The sequence below is a fragment of the Coptis chinensis genome, chromosome 4 (assembly GCF_015680905.1).
Source record: "Coptis chinensis isolate HL-2020 chromosome 4, ASM1568090v1, whole genome shotgun sequence".
In the NCBI taxonomy this organism is placed as follows: Eukaryota; Viridiplantae; Streptophyta; class Magnoliopsida; order Ranunculales; family Ranunculaceae; genus Coptis; species Coptis chinensis.
Window position 1 is genome coordinate 3,398,443 of NC_141459.1, and position 21,720 is coordinate 3,420,162.

Genomic DNA, 21,720 nt, shown 5'->3' on the forward strand with positions numbered 1-21,720 from the left:
GGCGCATCTATCAGGTCGTTTACATATATTTACGACCTACAAGCATCAGGCGATCTACCAATATACGACAGATCATCGAATTTACTACTATACAAGAGTACAAGACAGGTCGTCGAATAGTAAAACAAGAAGCAAAGGAAACAATCACATTCATACCAAATTCACAGATGATCTCAATTCAAAGCAAATAAATTAACTACTTACTACAAAGTCAGTTAGACACTAAAGGCCCCCAAGTTATCTTGGGTAAACGACCTCAGCATCCCCATCAAAAAATTAATTTATCAGTATCAACATAAAAAAAAAAACAGTTCAAATACTTCACCTACCATCAACATAACACAAGAAAAACCAATTAGTTCACACAAAATAGATTCTCCACATTTTGGGGGTATAGGGTGCAACCTTCTTCATCAACAGAGCCACCAACGGATCACCACTTACAATAGGCACATCATTAGCAACACCCTCAGTTGGTTTGGCCAGAAACGAAAGCACTCATGCCATTGGGTAGATCAGGTCGTCTAGTAGCATCTGTCATAGTACTTTCTATAGTTAATGTTGTATCCCAACTTTCAACATACTTTTTTAGGGTTTTGTACTTACATTCTAGCTCCATATATTCATCCACTAGGACGTAGACATCACCACTCTCTACTAGGTTGACTAGGTCGTTATATTCATTTTGAGCTTGTTCAGCAATGGCATGTGATTACATACTCTCAGCAATCCAATGCGCTACCTCCACCCTTGAAGAGTCAAGAGAGGGCTATATTAAAGCCAACTTCCTAGCTAAATCACCGACTTGAGCCCTCAGCCCTGCCACTTCAGCTCATTTAACTTCTTGTATAGTCACCAGTTTGTCCTAAGCTTCCTTGGCAGCCTTCAACTCATTCTTATACATATAAGAAATAACTGTCATCTCTCTCAACTTTCTATACATAGCCAAAACCTGACAAACCAACATAATAAATCAAAAATCAACAACGCAAAACACAAAACAAAGCTCAAATCAAGAGAATACTTACAAAACATATCAAGTGATCCATGTCTTTCATATTCGCCTCCAAATCCTTCCCAGTCTCTAGCGCACTCCTATCTCTATTAAGAACAATACTCTCCATTAATCCATTCACAACCAAAGAGGACTTGAAACTATAGTCTTTATTTCTCACCAGCCGCGACAACCCACTCATAAGTTGATAATAGGTGACCGTCCTATCCATAACGTCAAACTTCCTAGTCTCTTCACCTTGGGGGGCACTTCCCTAACCTTTTACATTTTTGGACAGTTGGCTCAATGTCACTAGCTTTCTTCTTGCCCTTGGCATCCGCCACACCAACCTCACCGCCAAGTCCTTCAAATTCATTCTTTTCAAAGGAGCCTGACCTAATGAACTATGACCTCCCCTTGTAACAGGTCGTTCTTCACTCTCAGCCTCAGGTCGCATTCTCTTGGCCCCTTCAGGCTCACCACCTTCAGTTCGCCTTTTCAACGCAGGCCTCCAAACTGAAGGGATACCTTCACCACCAGCCCCAACATGTTCACTAACACGTCCACCCCTTCCAGTATCACCACCCTCCACAGAACGTCTGGACGTGTCATAACTGCTAGCAGCACCACCACCTCTGGAACCACCAGCCAGCTCCTCCCCCTAGCATTTGGCACTTCATCGCTCTCCATTTCAGTAGTTGAACTAGAGTCAGAGTCCACACAAATCAACCGACGAACCATTTTCTTCTACTCAGCTTTTTTCAAGTTAATCTTCTCACCATCGTCTCGTCTTTTGAAGTAGTGTGCAATCTCCTCCTACAAGGATGCTTTCTCTTCCCAACTCAACCCGGCGAACTCATTAATAGCTCCCGTACTCGTACAACCACGAATGATGACATTTGCAAAACAAACGAACGTCATAACGTATTAATACCAACACGTGACCACATCACATGACCTACACAAATAAAACGACCTATACATATAAACGACCCACATAGATAATAACATACCATCAGTCCCTCGCACAACGGTTATCCAACACATATCCAGGAGCACAATAACTCCCAACAATCAACATAGGCCTACGCCACCATTCCTCCTTACTCACACTAACAATCACTGATGATTTACCTTTCATCACCTAGAAACCAAAGTTCATGGCAGAAGACATTTTAACAGATAAATGCTCTAGCACATCAGACAAACAAATATTGTAACCCCTCTATCTCAACAAATCCAAAACATGAAGCACCCTCCAACTATTGCCCACAAACTGTAAATGTGCCTTCCCACAAAAGTTTAGAACGTCCAAGGTCAAGTGTGAGAACGAAAGCCTCAATCCAGCCTTCATTTGGCCATAAGTAACCATAACCCCACCATCTTGAGGAACATAATGTGAACCAAAAACATTCCTCTCACCACTTAGGTCGTATATCATCAAGTTGAGTGTCTCCAATCCAAACTCCCTCCTCAAATCACCAAAATTGTCAAACACCAACCTAGGTACCGCCTCCTCAGTAATCGTCTCCAATGAGGAAGACGATGACGCATCATCTTCACTACAAACTCTAACAACACCACTGTCACCACCCATTTCCCTTTCCCTCGATTCACTCATCCCCAATTCACCACTCATACTATTAGAGCTAATAGACATCACAAATTCAGTTTTAACAAAAACAAAATCACAAATGAGAAAGGAAAGACAAAAGCACGCACCTGTTTTGGAGAAGAAGATTGCTAGTTTAAGTTTCTTTCTTCACAACTGATAGCAAATGAACAATCTTGGTAAGCGAACCGACTTATAACTGCACAAAACCCAAAAGAAAATGTTTGAGTACCCAAAAAACCAAAATCATTACATAGACTTACCCCCCCACAAAAATGGCGTGACTTGGGCCCACAAATCAGTATCCACAATCTTTTTTCCCGCATAATCTCTAAAATTTTCGATTTTCAAAATCCCACCAGCTGTGCGACACGAGTTCACTATTTCAACTTTATTCTTTTTCAACCACTTCATCCTCACGAGACAAACAACCTCTAAAGAATAAAGGGGTTGTGTAAGTACCATCTGTTCTCAAACCAATCATTACAGCACATGTGTCCACACATCAGATCATATCTACATAGCTCGTATATCACAAGGTCATACTACTCCACCAGGACGTAACCACGACCCAAACTCAGGTCATCCCATATAACAAATACAACCATACATGAAAACAAATGATCTACCGCGATCTTGAAGCTCAGTCAACGCACCAATGAAGGAGGCATTTACCTTGTAACAGCAGAAGTAATGGCTTATCATCAAAAGAGCAAAAAATATGGATCTATACTTGACAACGGCCTCAAACAAATAAGAAAAGTCATATCAATGCAAACACTTATAAGTAAAGAGAGATAAACTATGTAAAGCTTGATTCAAATTCACCCAATAAACTTGATACGTATGCAACTCTTATCCCAAAAAATAGTGCAGTCATTCCCAATCAACCTCAGCATCAGGTTATAGGTAGAAACTTATACATCTACAAGCACAACTTTAAAAGATCAACTAATCAAAAAGAATAATATAATATGCTAATAGTGAATGATCGAGTTCATTAATGAGATTTTGGGTGTTAGTAGTAATAATGGGATTTTGTGTTGCCTAATGTCTAAATTTGGAGATGTTTTTTTTTTTATAATATCTAAGTGGATTTAGGATTTTCATGCGAGTTAAATATAACATATATTTTAATAGGAGTTATTTGACAGGCTTACGGTAGAGTTGCCCTTTTAGCTATTTCACGAGTTAATTGGTTCACAACAATTTCTAAAAATGAACCCAAATAAATAACTTCAAAAATAAACAAAGTTTTCAAAACACAATATCTAAAATAGAATTCCAACTCCGTAGAGCACTAAGAATTTATTATTCAAATCGTTAATCACTCTAACCGCATCACCCTCAATAATCACATTAGGTCATCTTGTTAATTCAATTCAAAGATTTATTTTTAAACTGTAGGAGGTTAAATGCTAAGCAACTTTAAAAGATTGTTTAAACAACATGAGGTAGGGTTGTTCAACAAAAAACTGGAACCGTGAAACCGAACCAAATGTAACAATTTTTACGGTTGTTGGTATATTTGGTTCGGTTTACGGTTCTAAAAAATAGGAATTGGTGGGTTAGGTTCGGTCTAGTTTTGGGGCTTTGGTCGTAGTGAAAACCAAAACTAATTTTGAGTATATTAATAACTATATTTAAATATGTTAAGTATAAAAGTGTAGGGTTTCTATAAACAATAAACAACAAAAAACATAAAGCCTATTTTTTGTTGGATGGCTATATTGAGCTCAATAAATGTTTATCCTATCATTTATGACGTATTAACATATTGAATAGACTATATACACGGCTCTTTATGTAGAACTGTGAAATCAAATCCTTTATTAGTGTATGCTTGCTTGAATTTTAACTTAGTCCATGGATTTCAAATGTTTGTGATTGATATCAATGGGCTCAATATTAATTGGATATGTAACCAGACATTAGGCCCAATGGCTGGCCCAAATTAACCAAATAACTGAAACGGTACTGAATTGTTAAGTTGGTTTGATTTTATATTGATTTTATATTAATGGTTCGGTTTTGAAAATAGGATAACCGACAAGACGGTTTGGTTTGCAGTTTCTATATGAACCGGACCATGAAAAGAACTTGCTCGATCAAGTATATACTTTCACATTTAAAAAACAAGTATGCGAATTGTGCTCCTTGTTAGCAATTCGGGATACAACAAAAATTCGGTACGAGAATAATTCGGTGATTCAAAAAAACGGTACGGTCAAATATTCGGTCAAAAATTTGCAATACAGTTATACGGCAATTATGTGGTGTTTAATTAATACGCATTTTAAATGTTTGGTTGCAAAAATTCGGAAGTCAAAAATTCGTGATATTATGTTAGTAAATATTAATAATAGTTGTTTTCATTTATTTGGTATAACAAAAATATATCTAAATAATTTAGTTACAAAAACATTAAAACCAATTCAATGGTCTATATATGTACATTCATTTATTTGTTTTTGGATTGAAATTAACGTTCAAATTTCAAAATACACACATATCATGACATGACAATTTAAATATTGCCCAAAAAATATAAAAAACAAATCTTTTGGATTAATTTATCACTAAAAATGTAAGAGTGAGGACATAAAATACATAAAAAATAACAAAAATGCAACCGAATTTTCATTCATTTTTATTTATTTATTTTTTAGTCGAATTATTGAAAAATTAGGCAAAATCCGTATTATTCATTTCAAGACAAAAAATCGCGAATTATTGTGAATCTTTCAAACATTCGGAAGTATTATACGTTTTGCCCTTCAAAAGTTCAATTTGCAAATTATTCGCGAATTGCTAACAAGGACTGTGCTACGCATCGGTTTTTTTCAAATATTTAAACATATTGCTCTAACATATTTAAAAAACAATATAAAAACATTATGAGGGATTGATTATAATTTCAGTGATGTGAAGGAGGTTTTCTAAATTATTTTAAATAATATGAAAGCTAATTTATGTAGAGTTTACTCTTAGTTCTTTTTCAGAAGATGTAAAGAAAATTATTTTTGATGATGCCATGGGCAAACAATATGTACGAATGTAACCAAGCCATTATTTATATTCAATAAAATAGGGATAAGGGACCTCTCAAAAACCCTGCTTGCCTTTCAAAAAAAACAAACAAAAAAAATTTCAGTGAGGTGATTGAGTTTTTTGTAAATTACTTAAAATAAAAAGAGCTAATTAAAATAATTGAGGGAGGTGTTTCTAAATTGTAAAATAGGAGGGATTAGAAATAGCCTATTCCGTTGGAAAGTGTGGCTCCCTATAACCCCGACTGCCATATCTATCTAACAAAATAGAGAAGTGTGGGGCCCAAAAAGCCCCATCCAAATTATAGGTAATCATTCTCACACAAATATGACTTGTTTTTTCCAAATATTTGGAAACCTTTGTGCAATTTTTTTAAATACAATCAATAATATTATAGATCACCAAAAATTCAATAATTGTGGTTGAGCATATCAAAATTATTTTCCAAATTTGAAAACTAATTCTATTTTAATAAGTCCAATTGGTTGTAAATTAATGCTATTGGACTTATAGATAATGGGAATTGGGCTGGCCTCGTCCCTTAAATTGTAAAATATGGGACGAAATTGTTTCAGTCATTCTGTTGGATAGTGTGGTTACCTATAACCCGACAGTCATATTTCAAAAAAATTGTAAGAGTCCTCAACAAGCCGAACCTGTATGATTGAATTTTGATTTTGGGCCCAAATTACCAAGGCCTTTTTAGTAAGCCCTGGAAAACCATCCAGATTCCAGCTAGAACCTCAAACTCGAAATTAGAAAAAAAAAGAGTTATCCGCCATGACACTATCAGCAACAGCAGGATCAGGATCAGGATCACACCTTATCTCCTCCACACTCACTAATAAAAACTCCCCGCCAAAACAAATCCCACTAAACCAACACTTTCATTCCACCCGTAGAAGCACCGTTTATCTCTGTCTCCTCTCTCTCTTTCCCACTCTCTCTCTTTCTCCTCCTGCTCACGCTTTCTCCATAGGCATATGTAACTCTCTCTAACTCACTCACTCCTCAAAACAGTAACTATTGCCACGTCTATATATTTACTTCTTTACGTTTTTTTCTTACAGCTGGACCAAAGGACTGGTTAAGAGAACAGAAGAAGAAAGCTTCTAGATTCCTCTTAGCTCCTATTGATGCTTCCCGTGAAAGCCTACGTGCTGCATATCTTATACTAAGTAAGTAAGAGTTTAGTCCATTATTCTTACTTCTTTTGAATAACTGGACTGGTTTTTACGTTCACTTTGACAGAAGAAAGTGAAACTAAGGACATGGATGAAGTTCAAAGGCTTCTGACATCTGCTGCAAGAGATTGTGTTATTAAGGAGAGGAATTCTTTCGTTTCGTTTCAAGCTAGCACCGGTGTCGAGGTAGAATTTTACTTAACTTGTACATTTTTTTTTTTTTTTTGAATGGTGTAGATTTAAAAATTGAATTGCCATGTACACTGTGTAGGTATGCACATTCCGTTTGATTTTGAATAATGCAGCTTCTTTACTGGACAATAAAGATCCTATAAAATTAGAAGCGGAAGCTATGCTAGCTGATCTTGTAAGGTACATTTCCTTATCCTTGCCACATAGGAGTAAGACACATATCTAATGACATTATGTATTTATGTTCTCTTATCAAATGCAGGTCTTTTACCTCACTTGATGTTGTGGCAAATGAAGCAGATCTTCAACTATCTTCTAGTAGGTAGGTTTTGTTAAAAATTTACTGCAAAATATCGATTCGTGCAAGTTATTGCATCCTTTGAGCAGTGGTTAGGCAAATGTGTAGTCCATTGTTTCAGTAGTGCTAGTTGATAAATAAACTAATTCAGAATCTATATTTATGGCTTATAATGATATCCTCCCTCGTCTTTGTAACACCACGAGACAGGAGATCTACATAAAGACTAATTGTCGCGGTTAATTTTAAATGTTTACCAGCTTCTTAGCCTCTTTAGAAATGGGTCCATTGGCATCCAAGTCGTTTTAATGACTGTATGTACAGTAACATTTTATTACTATTACTTCTTAATACTTCCTTTTTGCACTTGGTTTAATATACTATTTATTCAATTTCATGTCCTGTCCGGATGTTGATGATCTTGTTTCTTTCAAAAGTACGCCTTCTTTTTTGTGTTTTTTAAGGTACATTTCAAACTACAAGTAGCACTTAAATCTATATTTGCCTAGCTTGTGTACATTCCTTGTATATTTGTTTCGTATAAAGCTAACATCAACTCGTTTGGAAACTTCATGCTCTTTATCGGTTTCACATGATTTCTGTAAGTTTATTGGTTTTAACCAGTTCATATATTGAACTTACTGCAGCCAATGATCGAGGTGAAACTTTTCAAAGGCTGCATGTCATCGTCACCATATATTATTTATCTTTATTATAGGGTCATAAACTCATAACATGGATTTTGCAATTAAACTTCACCTATCTGATAATCAATTAATTCTGTGGAAATCATTTGTATAGGATAAAAAGCTCCATACATATTATATGTTTACATTTGGTTCTTGTGAAATTAGATTATGCAACTAATTTGTATAGTACTTGTGTTTAGACTATGAGTATGAGTATGAACCCTTACGTACAAATGCTTATGTTTTCTGTATAACTGCAATGCAGACAGAAGGTGGAAGATGCCCTTACAGACACCATCTTTTCCCTTGAAAAATTCGAGCAAGGTATCAAGGATTGCCTTGAGATTTGATTGTTAAATTCCAGAAGAACTATATTCTGTATGTGAGATTCCAGAAAGAAGGTCAATACTTTTCATTGGAAGCAGAGGACACTGGTAATTGGATTCTGGTTGCAATGCAAGGCCTGTATGATTTTTAATTTTTTGTTTTTTTGGTGTTGCTTTTTAATTTGATTTTAAACAGAGTTTCCTTCGCCTCCCTGAGTATAGTAATCACTACTATGTTTTTTTTCCCGTCTGGTAGTTGTATGTAGCAGTGTAGCTGTATAGGAAATGCATTGAGCTTACATATTCATCACCACTTTGCCAGTTTATTGCCTGCTTTCATTACCCTTTTCTTTAGGACTAATTAAGTCCTCTGCTTTACGGTGTATCTATTAGGCCATGCAGTAGACCTTTCACTTACAACAAATACTGTAAGTACTCCTGAATCGAATGGATTTGGACACCTGTATAAAATTATAGTTCACTGAAGTATGGCATGTTAAGGTATTGAGTAAGCCTGATAAAAGGGTATTGAACAAGAAATCATTGTATTCTGATTTTGTGTATGCTGGGAAGTGAACCCACTAAAGAGTTTCCTAAAGAACATATCCCAATGCCAGAATAGATGCCCGAGGGTTTGCATCTCATATAGACCTCAGTTTGCATAGAGAATCATGTAGATCTATTTCTTTTTTATTTATTTATTTCTCACAGTGACTCACAGGTTGCACTAGTTAGTGCTTAGTAAACGGATAATTGATTCCAAAAGTCCAATGAGTTTGGGTGTTCTAAGTGCACAGCTATATGACTCATGCTGCCCTGTTTTCCTGAGGTGAGAAACTGTACAATAGCATGTTCTGTCATTGATTTATGCTGTGAGTACTATTCTAGTTTAAGTGTTGTAATGTCTATAACAGTTTATGAAATATAATAAAAGTTGAAAATTCTAGTTAAAGAAACTGGACTTTGAAGTCATAGGCATGCCTAATTTATCTTCTCTGAGCAGTGATTGTTTAAGTAAAATACCTCTAGGAAATTTTCTGCTATTGTATAACTGAAATATTGAACTGACTATAAAGTATAAACTAGTTTATTTTGACTTCATGACTTAGCAGACTTTCAAGGCTATATATCTTCTTGAGTGACGGTATAGATATCCCCTTTCTGTTCTTTCTTGCGATGTAGGGTTACATAGAATAATGGGCACACAAGTATGTGTTGTGCATCCCAGCCCGTTTGTTCAGTGGTATTCCTGTAACCACAAAATAATCTCTGTTCTACAATGCGACTGCAAGTGGGTTAACAAAACTGCAATCCACACTGCAGGCCTTTTGAGTTATTAGTAGATGACCTTCAACTGAGAGTTCTCGAAGCAATACAGCTTTTGATCCTCCTAAAAAGACTCAGTTGTATACGCTCTCTCTTTTGAACTTCTTATAATAACGATACATAGTTTAAGAGGTAAAGAAGAAAGGATCCTGGGAAAGCATCTTGACCCTGACTTCTATCAGGTTCATTAGCTGAACTCGACACAACATTCAAAAAAACTTCCAGAATATCTTGGTGACTAAACTGAATAATGAAATGACTCATTTTTGTGGGTCAATATTAGGATTCAAAGTACATTTGTATTTCTTGGTGAACAATGACGACAATGTCTCAAGCTGCAACCATATCTGAAAAGCAACCAACATGTAAGGTATGTGGGTATTCATGTTGATCTTTTATGTGATTGTCTGGTTCGGGTAGCCTGTGGCCTTCACCAAATAAAGCCGGCAGCAGGGTGTTCCATCATCTGGGTGGGTTTGGACTGACCTTGGCAAACTCCGGAGCCGGTTGAATAGATTTAGAGGATCATGCATGAGCCCAAAATCAGCATCTGGATCTCCAAGTTGCGAAAGCTTCACATCAGAAAACCCTAGAGATGGCAGGAGATGATCAGGCCAATCACTGTGGAAATGGAAGGTGGATTGGGAAAGTGTAGTTGAAGACTTGTTCATGAAATCTGCTAGGAGGACCGTGTGTGTCAAAGCACTATTAGAAGCTATGGTTTGCAGCACTTGCATTGCGTTGAGATGGGAGAGGTAATAAATGATACCTTCGAGAACCCATACTGTACTCCTTTCAGGAATGAACCCAGATTTCTTAAGCTTCTCAAACCAATCCTCATCCCTGATATCAGCTGCCACTCTGGTTACAGATTTGGCCATCAAGTTGAGTTGTTGGTTTCCATTGTTGGACCCTGCAGCTGCCTGTATAAGTGTAGCCTTCGTATGTAAGAGCTTTGGGAAATCAACCTCAAAGACATTGCTTTCTTTCAAGCAGCCCATACGGTAGGCCCTTGCATCCATTCCTGCAGATAAAAGAGGATAGTAGTTTTTATTGAAGGGTTCCATTAGTTATAATGAGAAAAAGACTCGTTGTTCTTTAAGCACATTAAAGACTTGTGTGCTCTACTAATGTATGAAAATTAATCTTTCTTGGATAAATATATAGATAAAGATGATGTTCGTTTAGTTGACAAAACCTTATCAATCAGTAATACATGACATGCAGGAGCCAGTATCTGGATCATTTCATCTTTAAGTGTGTGCTTGGATAGGAATGTGCTACCAAAGCTAGTAACACCAAGTATGGTGTAGCAATTGTAGACTTAGTTATTGAAGGAATGATCAATGTGATCACCCTTCTTGTATACAGCTGAGTGCCAGAGTGCATATAGCAACATAGAGATTGGTGATGCAATGGTAAGCTTAGAAAGGAACGAGTGGAATAAAAGAGTTACCAACCTGCACCCAAAAGTACTACTTGGTTTTCTCTGCCGTTAAAGGAGCTCAGAGCAGTTTCAATATTTGAATCAAACCAGAGTGTCCTGACAGCAAGAATCACCCCAGACACTTCACGCGCATTATTGCACCTATCTTTCTTAATCTTCTCATGAAGATTTCGTAGATACTTCTCACCGGCAAGTATGTCTGCAACAGGATCATGGATCATATGCTTCCACAGAGCTCTTCCAGCTGCAGTTTGACATGCAGAAAGCTGGAGCGAGTCCCACTCGTCATTTATGGATGCATGCAGTTCCTTAACTTTATCTGACAGAAGCAAGTCTGAGAGCTTCAGCTCAAACATAGTTGGTTCCTCCATCCCGTTTTCCTGCGGCAACATGTTTGCAACCAGCCTTGCAGAAGTATGGGAAGGAGGGAGTGGAGGAGGTAATGCAATCCAAAAATATTTGGAAGAGTGTTTTGAGGAAAGGGTACGAGTAGGAAGGGATAAGAAAAGAGAGCCACACAACCAATTTTTGAAAGCAAACGCATCCAAGTTCATTTGAAGCTATGGGAAGGGAGGTATTGAACCCACGACTATTCTTCATATTGTACGTTCTATTTCTTTGTTTGTTGTGAACCCATTTACACTTTTCAGTTTTCACAACCCCACAAAAAGCTCTACAAAATACCATAAGATGGATCCCACCATGCATAGAAACAGACTGGTACGTCATATTTTATTTTTTTTGTTATAATATATTTAGAAATGGTTTCTGTGGCGACATTAATCAGTTGTGTCAACATATGGACAAGAATTTTGGTACTTCGTGAGACACAGAAAACCTGTGGAAGATGAGACGTACTTTTAGCGGTCATAAAATTGATAAAGGTCCCCATCCATCCACCTATGCTGCTTTGTGAATTACATGCCAAAGTCTTTAGAGTTGAGACAGTGAGACACTGGTGCATATCTTGAGTTGATGTTGCGTATCTCAAAGCTGACATCCATAGGTGGCCCGAGGGTTCTGTCAATTTTTTTGATCAGGGACTTAAGTATTTAATTATCCCCTGGGTTGTCGTAAGCTTCCGGTACCAGCAAACTCAGTTTGCTTTGCGGAAAGCACTTGGTTTATGTTTCCATGCATACAAAGTTTGAAGAAAAGAACATCTCTTCATTAATTCTGACTCACTAGACACGAGATGTACACGTTTTATTTTCTTCTTTTTCTTAGGAAAAAAAATTAAAATTTTCCATTGCTAGAGTAACAAGATTCCCTAACCATGTCCTGATGTCCAGCCCTTATTTTAGGGTGAAATAATGTCCAAAGCTGATAAGAGGAGAAAAGGAAGAAGAAAAAACGCTGAACACTCACGTGCCTTCAGAGTTTAATTAGAATCCTTTTAGCCATGAATCAACGAAAATTTTCAACCTACATGAGGGTGGACATTTGACAAGGGAGACATGAGTTGCGTATACTCTTGCACAAAGCCTAATATTTCGATATATACCAGCAAAACCAACGCCTTCTCTCTCTCTCTCCTCTCACTATAGAAAATCTTCAAAAATCGAAACCCAAAATCAACAATAGCTATCATTCATAATCCAAAATCAAACCCAAAATTTCGAAACCCACAAATTGATTCACGAATTGATTTCACGTTTGATTCACAAATTTGCCTCTTCAAAAATCGAAACCCAAAATCAAATAACCCAAAATCATGGTGCATGCTAACGTTTACCGCAACTGTAAATCTCTTTCACTCTTTTATTTTCATAAGATTTATTATTATTGTTTGTTTCATTTTTATGATAATCATGCTTTGATCTGATCTAATCTTAGTAGTTTATTGGTTGTTTAGATCTAATATTCCAGTTTCACATAGTGCTTGGTGTTCTCGCAATCCACTTTGCAAATGCTACTAGTTTTCTACTTATCAATATGTTGAACGAGGGACCACGCCATATTTTTGCAAGTTCAAAGTCCACATTAAGGGTTCAATTCCTTCTATTTTTATGTTGTATCATGATGAATATGTAAAGTTGTGCATAATTTAGTTTCGCATTTCATTCATTTAATTTCCTTTAATGTATAAATTTGAACACTCAATCCGATTTTAGCCAAAGCGTCCAGTTAACTATTTAGTCAGTAATTGATATATTCTTTCTCCCTTGGTACATGTCCTTTGCGACCTCTTTCACACTTGTGTAGTGCCTTATCTTTGCTGATAAAGTCCTCTTTGTTCATTAGCTTACTAGCAGTGGCAGAATCTAGACAAGGCTATAGCCTCATCAAATGATCAGTTTGATTTTGAGGTTTCCTTCCCTTCACTGCTTCGATCTCATTGTTGTACTACTATTTTACTTAGTTACATTTCAATGGATAACTAGACTATATTTTACTGAGTTAGTTACATTTCTACGGATAACGAGACTATATTTTACAGTCGGTGGCACCTTTATTTCCCGAATCCTTCACTCCAAAAGAAGGTGTTGTTAAGAAAGTTCATTACATGGAGAAATTTGGACCTCAATCAAAAGAATAAAAGCTCGAATGGTGAGGTTTTTCTTCCGTTCTTTTTATCTATATATACCGTGTGTTTCTTTGGTCCAATGCATTTGGTGTTAATGAGGTTTTGAATCATGTAGGTGTTCCGTGGTCATGGTCTTGACTACGATGTGGATGGGCTCACGTAAGCTTGAATCAAACTTTAATTCCAATCGTTACAAATAGATGAATCAAGAAACTGTTGCTAAATTAACATTGACCGATATGCTTAAATATGTAGGGGAAACACTTTAGATAACCACAGACTCATAACATTTGCAGGGCATCAGGGTTACGATAAGCAAAATGCTCTTGTGGAGGAGTTGCACCTCGGCTATTTCACCCAGGGGAAGTATATAGGAGACAAGTGCTCATTCTGTGATCATAGCCCGACAATGGTTTGCAGTTTTTATTTTAGAAATATTAACAGTGTGACTCTTTGTAAGCGATCACGGGAGTTTCTTGTAGAAGCTACTAAAAAGGTTGGAATAGAAGGAGCAAAGGAGTTTTGATGACCCTAATAAGAGAGTCCAAGAGGTCTATTCTCCATAAACAAATAGGTTTTTCTTACATTTACACTTATTATTTTCTTTTTAAACCCGACATTCTTCTTGGTGGTTATCCGAAAGGTTTACCGAACTTGAGAAGTACTCCGACCACATAACAAAGCGCTCCATACTATGTGGTATGTGCTCCATCTCATCATTATTCTCACTAAGAAGTAAAAGAAAATTTTCCTTCTGTTGATATTATGGATTTTTTTTTGCCTTACTAAGGCGATTCTTCCCGACGGATCAATGGAAAAAACAAGCTCGATGGCGCCAACCCCCGAGGTCTTTGCAAGAGCTTTTCGGGCAACCGACTAAATCAATGTAACTAGGGTGCATTTGTTGGAGATTTGTACCTTACCTTTGTTCAGCTTTGAAAAATAAATTGGTTTGGATTCGAGGACCCAGTTGTTTATGTACTCTATTGAAGCATTCTGTCCCCGGGCATATTATGTATTCTATTGAAGCATTCTGTCTCCGGGCATATTATGTATTCTATTGGAGCATTCTGTCTCCGAGCATATTGAAACGATCACAAGCATTTTGGGATGTAATGGTGATTTTAACATGACATTTGTCTATTGTGATATAGTAGCTAACCATAATTCTTAACTTAAATTTAGTCAACTTAAAGCTCTTCGGTTCGCATTAAGCCAAGCAAATACAAATTGAACTGCACTGCCGACGAGCTGATATAATGTCATTGATGGCCACTTACGTTCCTGAGAGGATTGTGATTCCAGTGTACACTTCGCAACTACCAAATAGTGCATGTAATAAAAATTTGAAGGATGTACATGAATGCCCATTGAGCGCCAAGTCCAGAATTGAATAATCTTAGGATGTGTTTGATTTGTAGGAATATAGTTCCGTGGGGGAACTGCCATTTTATATGTTTCGTTTGATTCGAAACTTCGAGAGATACGGAGACGGAAAACCATGCTCAAAAATTGCATTTTGCCAAGTTCGACTGTTGAAAACACGTATTTTTTACAATCCATATGCACACTTCGTTTGAGACCAACTTAGTTGACAATGTTATTTATCTTGGATATTCACAAATTGTACAATTTCTTCACTTCCCCTTCAGTTTTCTTTACCCGTTGGTCCTTTCCGCCCACACCGTTTGGACTTAGTCCAAATAGACACGCCATTTTTTTTTTGCAAGTTCAAAGTCCAAACGGCATGGCCACACTCTTTGGACTTAGTCCCAAACGGCATGGCCACACCGTTTGGCCTTAGTACCAAACGGTGTGGCCATGCCGTTTGGGACTAAGTCCAAACGGTGTGGCCCATGCCGCTTTAGACAAAGTCCAAACAGACACGCCATTTTTTTGCAAGTTCAAAGTCCAAACGGCATGACCACACCGTTTGGACTTAGTTCCAACGGCATGGCCACACCGTTTGAGACTAAGGCCAAACGGTGTGGCCATGCCGTTTGATTTTTTGAACTTGCAAAAAAAAATCGTCCGCTTGGACTTAGTCCCAAACGGCATAGCCACACCGTTTGGCCTTAGTACCAAACGGTGTGGCCATGCCGCTTGGGACTAAGTCCAAACAGACACGCCATGCCGTTTGGGACAAAGTCCAAACAGAACCGCCCATTTTTTGCAAGTTCAAATCCAAGCGATATGGCCACACCGTTTGGCCTTAGTCCCAAACGGTGTGACCACACCGCTCAAGAGGCAAAAAAGCAGATCTTTTGTGTTTTGGCAAAAACATTGCGTCTTTGCATTAGATTTTTGTGTTTTGGTAAATAACATTGGGATTTTTGTTGATAACATTGGGATTTTGTGTGTTCGCATTAGAGATACTAATAGAGATAACATTGGGACATTAGAGATAACATTGGGACAATGTTCGCATTAGATTATTAATAGAGATACTTGATGTGACAAATTAAAATCGCCAAATTGTCGGAAAGCACAAGAAGAGCCATTGAATGGATATAAACCGAGATCTAAGCAAAGCACATACGCAATACGGTAAGTAGTATAACCTGTTTACTCCATTGACAGCAGACGTCCTATTCAAATCAATGCCTGCTAATAGCAGAAACATAACCAAAGGCAATGTGACATGAAATACATGAAACCCTAGGATCTTAGGTGAACATGAAAAGAATGACAAGTCCAAAGCAAGATCACTATCATTTCATATTTCAACAATGTGACACCATGTCGAATTACATTGTCTGAATTACTGAACATAAAGCTAAGTTGCTACATATCAACAACTTGCACTTACAAAAGAGTCCTAACATAACATTTTTTGACTAGAAAGAGATTTCCAATCTAACTTTCTGACTTTATCTCCTTCCTGCAAAACAAAAAAATTGAATAAACAGATCAGTCAAGCAAAGTTAAATCAAACCGCTTTATTAAGGTCCCGACAAAAACTAACCTCTCCACTTGCTTCCTCATGTTCACCATCTTCCGCCACCACCATTTGCCTAATTACCCCCCAATAAAACACATGAATCAAAGATAAATACTACCACATATGTCAAATTCAACACCAAATCTAGAAACCTCATTGATTGGAAAACTCTTGAACTTAAGTCATGATCAACTCTCAAAAGAACAAAGAAAGACAAATGCCAATAAACACTCCCTACATCATCTCAACTAACACAAACTGAAAAGTAAAGCAAAACCCGCATCATCTCAAATGCCAATAAACACTCCCCGCATCATCTCAACTAACACAAACTGAAAAGTAAAGCAAAACCAGCATCATCTTAGGTGTTTTTTGTTTAGTTGAGGAGGACTATAATGCAAAAATGATCGAAAAGGATCACTGGAAAGGGAGGAAAAACAATTAAAATGGATAGCATGCGAAAATGATCTACTATTATTATAAGAGGGGCCGCCTCTTTTCTTAAGTTATAGCATCGTTTGAATGGACCGAACGACAAGAGCTTGATTCCGACTCACTTACGTTTGGATATGTCGGCAAGTCCAATACAAACAAAAAGAAAGAAGTTGGACCCCACACCACCAATTAACGTTTGCATTTCATCTCAAAGAAAGATGAAATAAGCATTTACCTTTTTGCTTTTTGGCAAAGACTACTCACTCACCGGTAGACTTTTCTAGCTTTATTTGGCTCTAAGCCTACCACTTTGAAAACCTAACCTTCGTTCGATAGAGCTAACCCCTTTGATATGAAAGTTTTCCAACCCACCCGAGAGAGGAGAGCTAGGAACCTAAGGAAATAAATTGAATTGGCTCTACATCATCCGGAACTAAATAAGCTTCGGTCTTAATTTCAATTCTAATCCGCATATAGAATTAGAACCGGGCTATCCCATGATCGTGGTTTGATCATCATTATAGGCGTGAGAAACCACACCTTATGACGAAAGGGGAGCATTATGTCCGATCAATACACCGATCTGGCGCTCTAATTCTAATAAAGGGTGCTATGGAAGAAATTAGGCAATCGAACTCGAGGTTTAAGCGGTGCTTATCACTCGGGATGGCCGGACTCCGGTTGTCGGTTTATTGGAAGATTTTCTAAAAGCTTAGTGCAAGTGTCGACTACACGAGCATTCCCTTACTCGGCAGAGCTTTCTCAAGAAAAAGGAAATAACTACTGACGGATAATCTTCGTTCGACTACACGATCTTTTTCACCAAGAGCTTGTTCGAAATGGGGCATGGGGAAGTATTTTGGAATGATTTGATTGGGGACGCTAGTGAGTTAATGAGCATTGTTTGCATGGTTCCATCAACGCTTTTCTTGTGTGTTCAATCGAATTCATAATCTATAAAGCTATAAAGAAGAGATGCCCCAGAAGACTCCAGCCACCACGGCTAACAAAGGCTAAGGATACCCATTTAGTTGTTTGTTCTTATGCCGACTAAAGCTAAAGCTAGCGCCACGGCTTGAATCTCCCTAGAAATCCCCACTCGTAGCCCTTGACTTGGGTGTGTTAAGCATATTCTTGGTTTCTTACCAAAGCCTTGGTTGGCTCAACTTTTTCTCTATCTCTAATGGCTAGACCAAAATCCCCACTTAAGCCCCGCCTAGAATCTTGCTTCGGGTCTGCCTCTAGAGAAGTCGCTTTAAACCCCATCCCCCCTATAAGAGGTCGAATTGCTTGTACAGCTAACCCGCTACCTCTCTAAGAAACCTGAGTACTTAACATTTTCGATCCCATATCGAGGAAGTGAGCCAAAATGAGCCATCAATACATTATATAATATATAGGACTCCCTTCTTTTTTCAGCTTAGCCACGTCGACCGGATCAATCCACTTTAGCTCAAAACTTTGATAGAGTTCAAAACTCTGACAGAGTTCACCGAATATGCTAATTCACCGAACTCTGACAGAGTTCACCGAATATGCTACTTCACCGAACTTTGACAGAATTCACCGAACTCTGACAGAATTTAAAACTCTGACAAAGTTCAAAACTCTGACAGAATTCACCGAACTCTGACAGAATTTAGAACTCTGACAGAGTTCAAAACTCTGACAGAATTTAAAACTCTGACAGAGTTCACCGAACTTTGACAGAATTCAAAACTCTGACAGAGTTCAAAACTCTCACATAATTTAAAACTCTGACAGAGTTCACCGAATATGCTAGTTCACCGAACTCTGACAGAATTTAAAACTCTGACAGAGTTCAAAACTCTGCCAGAATACGGCATGAAGAATACGACAGAGTTCAAGCTAATTAAATAACATTCAAACTTCAACGAAAATACCATTAAAGCATGAAGAATACGGCAACGAAAATACCATTAAAGCTAATTAAATTAAATACCATTCAAAGCTAATTAAATTTGCAAAATTATTACATGTACCCAATTTGAATAAAGGTTACCCAATTCAATAAATTCACTACACGTAGGTTACCCAATTTGAATAAAGTTCATACACGCGGTTGTCTAATGTTTTCTTCAAATACAGAAACTTGTTTACTTCCAAGTTTCTTGTTCCAAACAACAATATAAACAATTTCATACCCAATAAACGGTTGAACCAAGCGTTTTAAACTTGTTTACTTGTTACAGTATTCACCCAATTTCACGTTTTAAACAATTGCCAAGAATAAAGTTTACTAGGTTCAACCGTTTAAACAACATCCAACAATATACCCAATTTGTTGTTTACTAATTAAACAACAAATCAAACGAATTAAATGTTCGAAAATACCTTAATCCAGAAGCTTGGTTCAAATTGGAGAAGAAGAAGCCGAGAGAGAGAGAGAACTCAACCCAATTTCGTGTTTTTGGTATTTTCGTTTTTTTTTTAATTTTGAAATAAACCAAAATTTTGAAATATCGATAAATATCGGTAAATTGGGTGAATTAGATCTTCACATCTAGAGGGCGAGATCCGACGGCTCAAGAGAAGTGTGAGATAAGGGTGTCACTATAAGAGTGGCACCCTAGACAATATATATATACGGGCTCGCTACGTCGACATACTAAATTGACATACGCATTCCAAAAGCAAATTTTTTGACATTGAACTAAGGCTGATTTTTGGTAGAGATGACTTACTTACTATGGATAGTATCTCCACAAAAATCAGCTCAATGAATGTCTCTAGTCTTGTCAAAAAGGTATTTAAAATATATATATATCGGGCTCGCTACTATATATATATATATACTATTCCAGAATTTAAACACCTTTTGACTAGACATCTAATTGAAAAACATTTTTTTGTGGAGATACTATCTCTATAGTAGGTAAGTAATCATCTACCAAAAATCAGCCCTTAGTTCAATGTGAAAATCTTTTGGAATGTGCGATGTCAATTTAAGATGTCGGACGTAATGGATATCGACATTAATGGATATATATCTTTTTGTTGACCGGTCAAAATTTTGTTTTGTATATTGATGTATCAGAAAATATCAAACATATCATCAATTATATTAGAAATATTGTTAATATATTAATAAAAATTGTCAAAGATTTGTCAAACAGTCAAAATCAACGATCTATATGGGACATCCAATATATATCGAATACAAAATGTGGCAATATATCTATTGATATATCACAATATATCCAAATCGGATACCTAAAAAACTGATATATATTGTTGATATTTCAGAAATATCAGTGATATTTTGGTCTTTGCTCTTGCACCCCAGACGTTGAATTCTGGTTCCGTCCGTGACTGGTTGCTATATTTCCTCCTCGCGTTCTCCAATCTCCAGTAGCAATGGGAGCTCTGGACATTTTTCTCTCAAAAACCTCTCATTCAGAGACTTAGTCGTGGGCATTCTCTGTGTCGCTAGCTTTGGGCTAGTAATGCACCACAGCACCAGGTCATTAAAACAAGTTAACTTCGAAGATCGGACTATTGGGCTTTACAGTGGAAAATCTATAGTCGATGGTTTCAATCCCGGTCCATTGACAGCCCTGCCAGGATCATGTAAGGGCCGACATCACAGACACCTACCATGAGATTCTTGGTATCAGATTATCAACATTCAGCAATGGTGGGATCAAGTTATCAATGATCAATAATTGAGTGAACTGGAATGATGGCCCTGAATTTAAACACTCTCAGAGACTCAGAGTCTTAGATGAATTAAAGTTTATGGATTGTAGTTTTGGTCGTGGGGTCATTGAGTTTACTGAACTGGATTCGGAAGAGACCAGAGTATTGGTCCATGAATCAAGACACTTTCTATATTCAATAACCTTCAATTCTCTTTGCTCTCTTACTTAGATTTCTTGACTCTTATGAACTCCCTTTTCAAAAATGGTATGTGGAGTGCTCTTTAGCTTAAGCCCAAGTGCTCAACTATATGCATTTTGTATAGAGTTAGTTTTAATAAAGTAAGAACTAAGAAGGTAAGAGAGTAGCTGCATGTTATCGTCATATAAGTCTATAAATCGATATAGGGACTCATAAATTTCTAAAACTAAGAAAACATCTTTGTTGATTTGTTCTTAGTTTCTTAATATACCAACTGAATAAGTTATAATAAAATCTATAAATCGATATAGGGACTCATAGAATCTTTGTTGATTTGTTCTGCCCAACTGAATAAGTGTAAGCTAGCCGTGCACACACAAGACAAACATTGATTTTGTAATAAGCACAATCTATGTATTATTTGACAGATAGAGAATGATAGAAATACGCTTTAAATATGTGCTATTATTAGCTAGTAGTGAGTTTGCATGCAGAGCGTAGGAGTGTAGGACGTATACATACATTAGTTAAATAACATGTTTTATACAATTAAGTGGGTATGCATTAGTGCATTACTATCAAAAGCTTCGAGAAGGGATGAGTGCCAGAATAATAAGTTATTAGGATGTTTAATCCCATCAGAAAGATTTCCTGGATCACACGCCTGAAACATACCAAATTAGTTTTTTTTTTTTTTTTTGATAATTGAATTTTATTGATAGTTGGTTGCCAAAAGGCTACGAATACAACTAGAAACATACCAAATTAGTCCACCATGGTTATTTAAATACAGACCAAATTAGTCCACCATGGTACTAGTTTACACTTTACACTCAA

At 37.0% G+C, this 21,720-nt stretch overlaps 2 protein-coding genes across 4 annotated transcripts; one reads left to right on the top strand and one right to left on the bottom strand.

Moving 5' to 3' along the window:
* Positions 1-6,380: 6,380 nt before the first annotated feature.
* On the top strand, positions 6,381-8,688 carry LOC147501257 (plasma membrane fusion protein). 2 transcript variants are annotated; one of them, XM_086606288.1, is made up of 6 exons: positions 6,381-6,642; positions 6,728-6,835; positions 6,912-7,027; positions 7,113-7,213; positions 7,296-7,355; positions 8,286-8,688. In XM_086606288.1, the coding sequence occupies exons 1-6, from the start codon at positions 6,438-6,440 to the stop codon at positions 8,368-8,370; spliced, it is 675 nt and encodes a 224-aa protein (XP_086462414.1). In that variant the 5' UTR covers positions 6,381-6,437; the 3' UTR covers positions 8,371-8,688. The 2 variants fall into 2 exon arrangements, with proteins under 2 accessions (XP_086462414.1, XP_086462413.1); XM_086606287.1 differs by having other exon boundaries at positions 6,382-6,642; positions 6,909-7,027.
* Positions 8,689-9,911: 1,223 nt separating this feature from the next.
* Positions 9,912-11,727, bottom strand: LOC147501258 (Leucine carboxyl methyltransferase). 2 transcript variants are annotated; one of them, XM_086606286.1, is made up of 3 exons: positions 11,133-11,727; positions 10,442-10,696; positions 9,912-10,348 (listed from the first exon to the last, which is right to left on the bottom strand). In XM_086606286.1, the coding sequence occupies exons 1-3, from the start codon at positions 11,671-11,673 to the stop codon at positions 10,068-10,070; spliced, it is 1,077 nt and encodes a 358-aa protein (XP_086462412.1). In that variant the 5' UTR covers positions 11,674-11,727; the 3' UTR covers positions 9,912-10,067. The 2 variants fall into 2 exon arrangements, with proteins under 2 accessions (XP_086462412.1, XP_086462411.1); XM_086606285.1 differs by having other exon boundaries at positions 9,912-10,696; positions 11,133-11,717.
* Between the last annotated feature and the right edge of the window lie 9,993 nt (positions 11,728-21,720).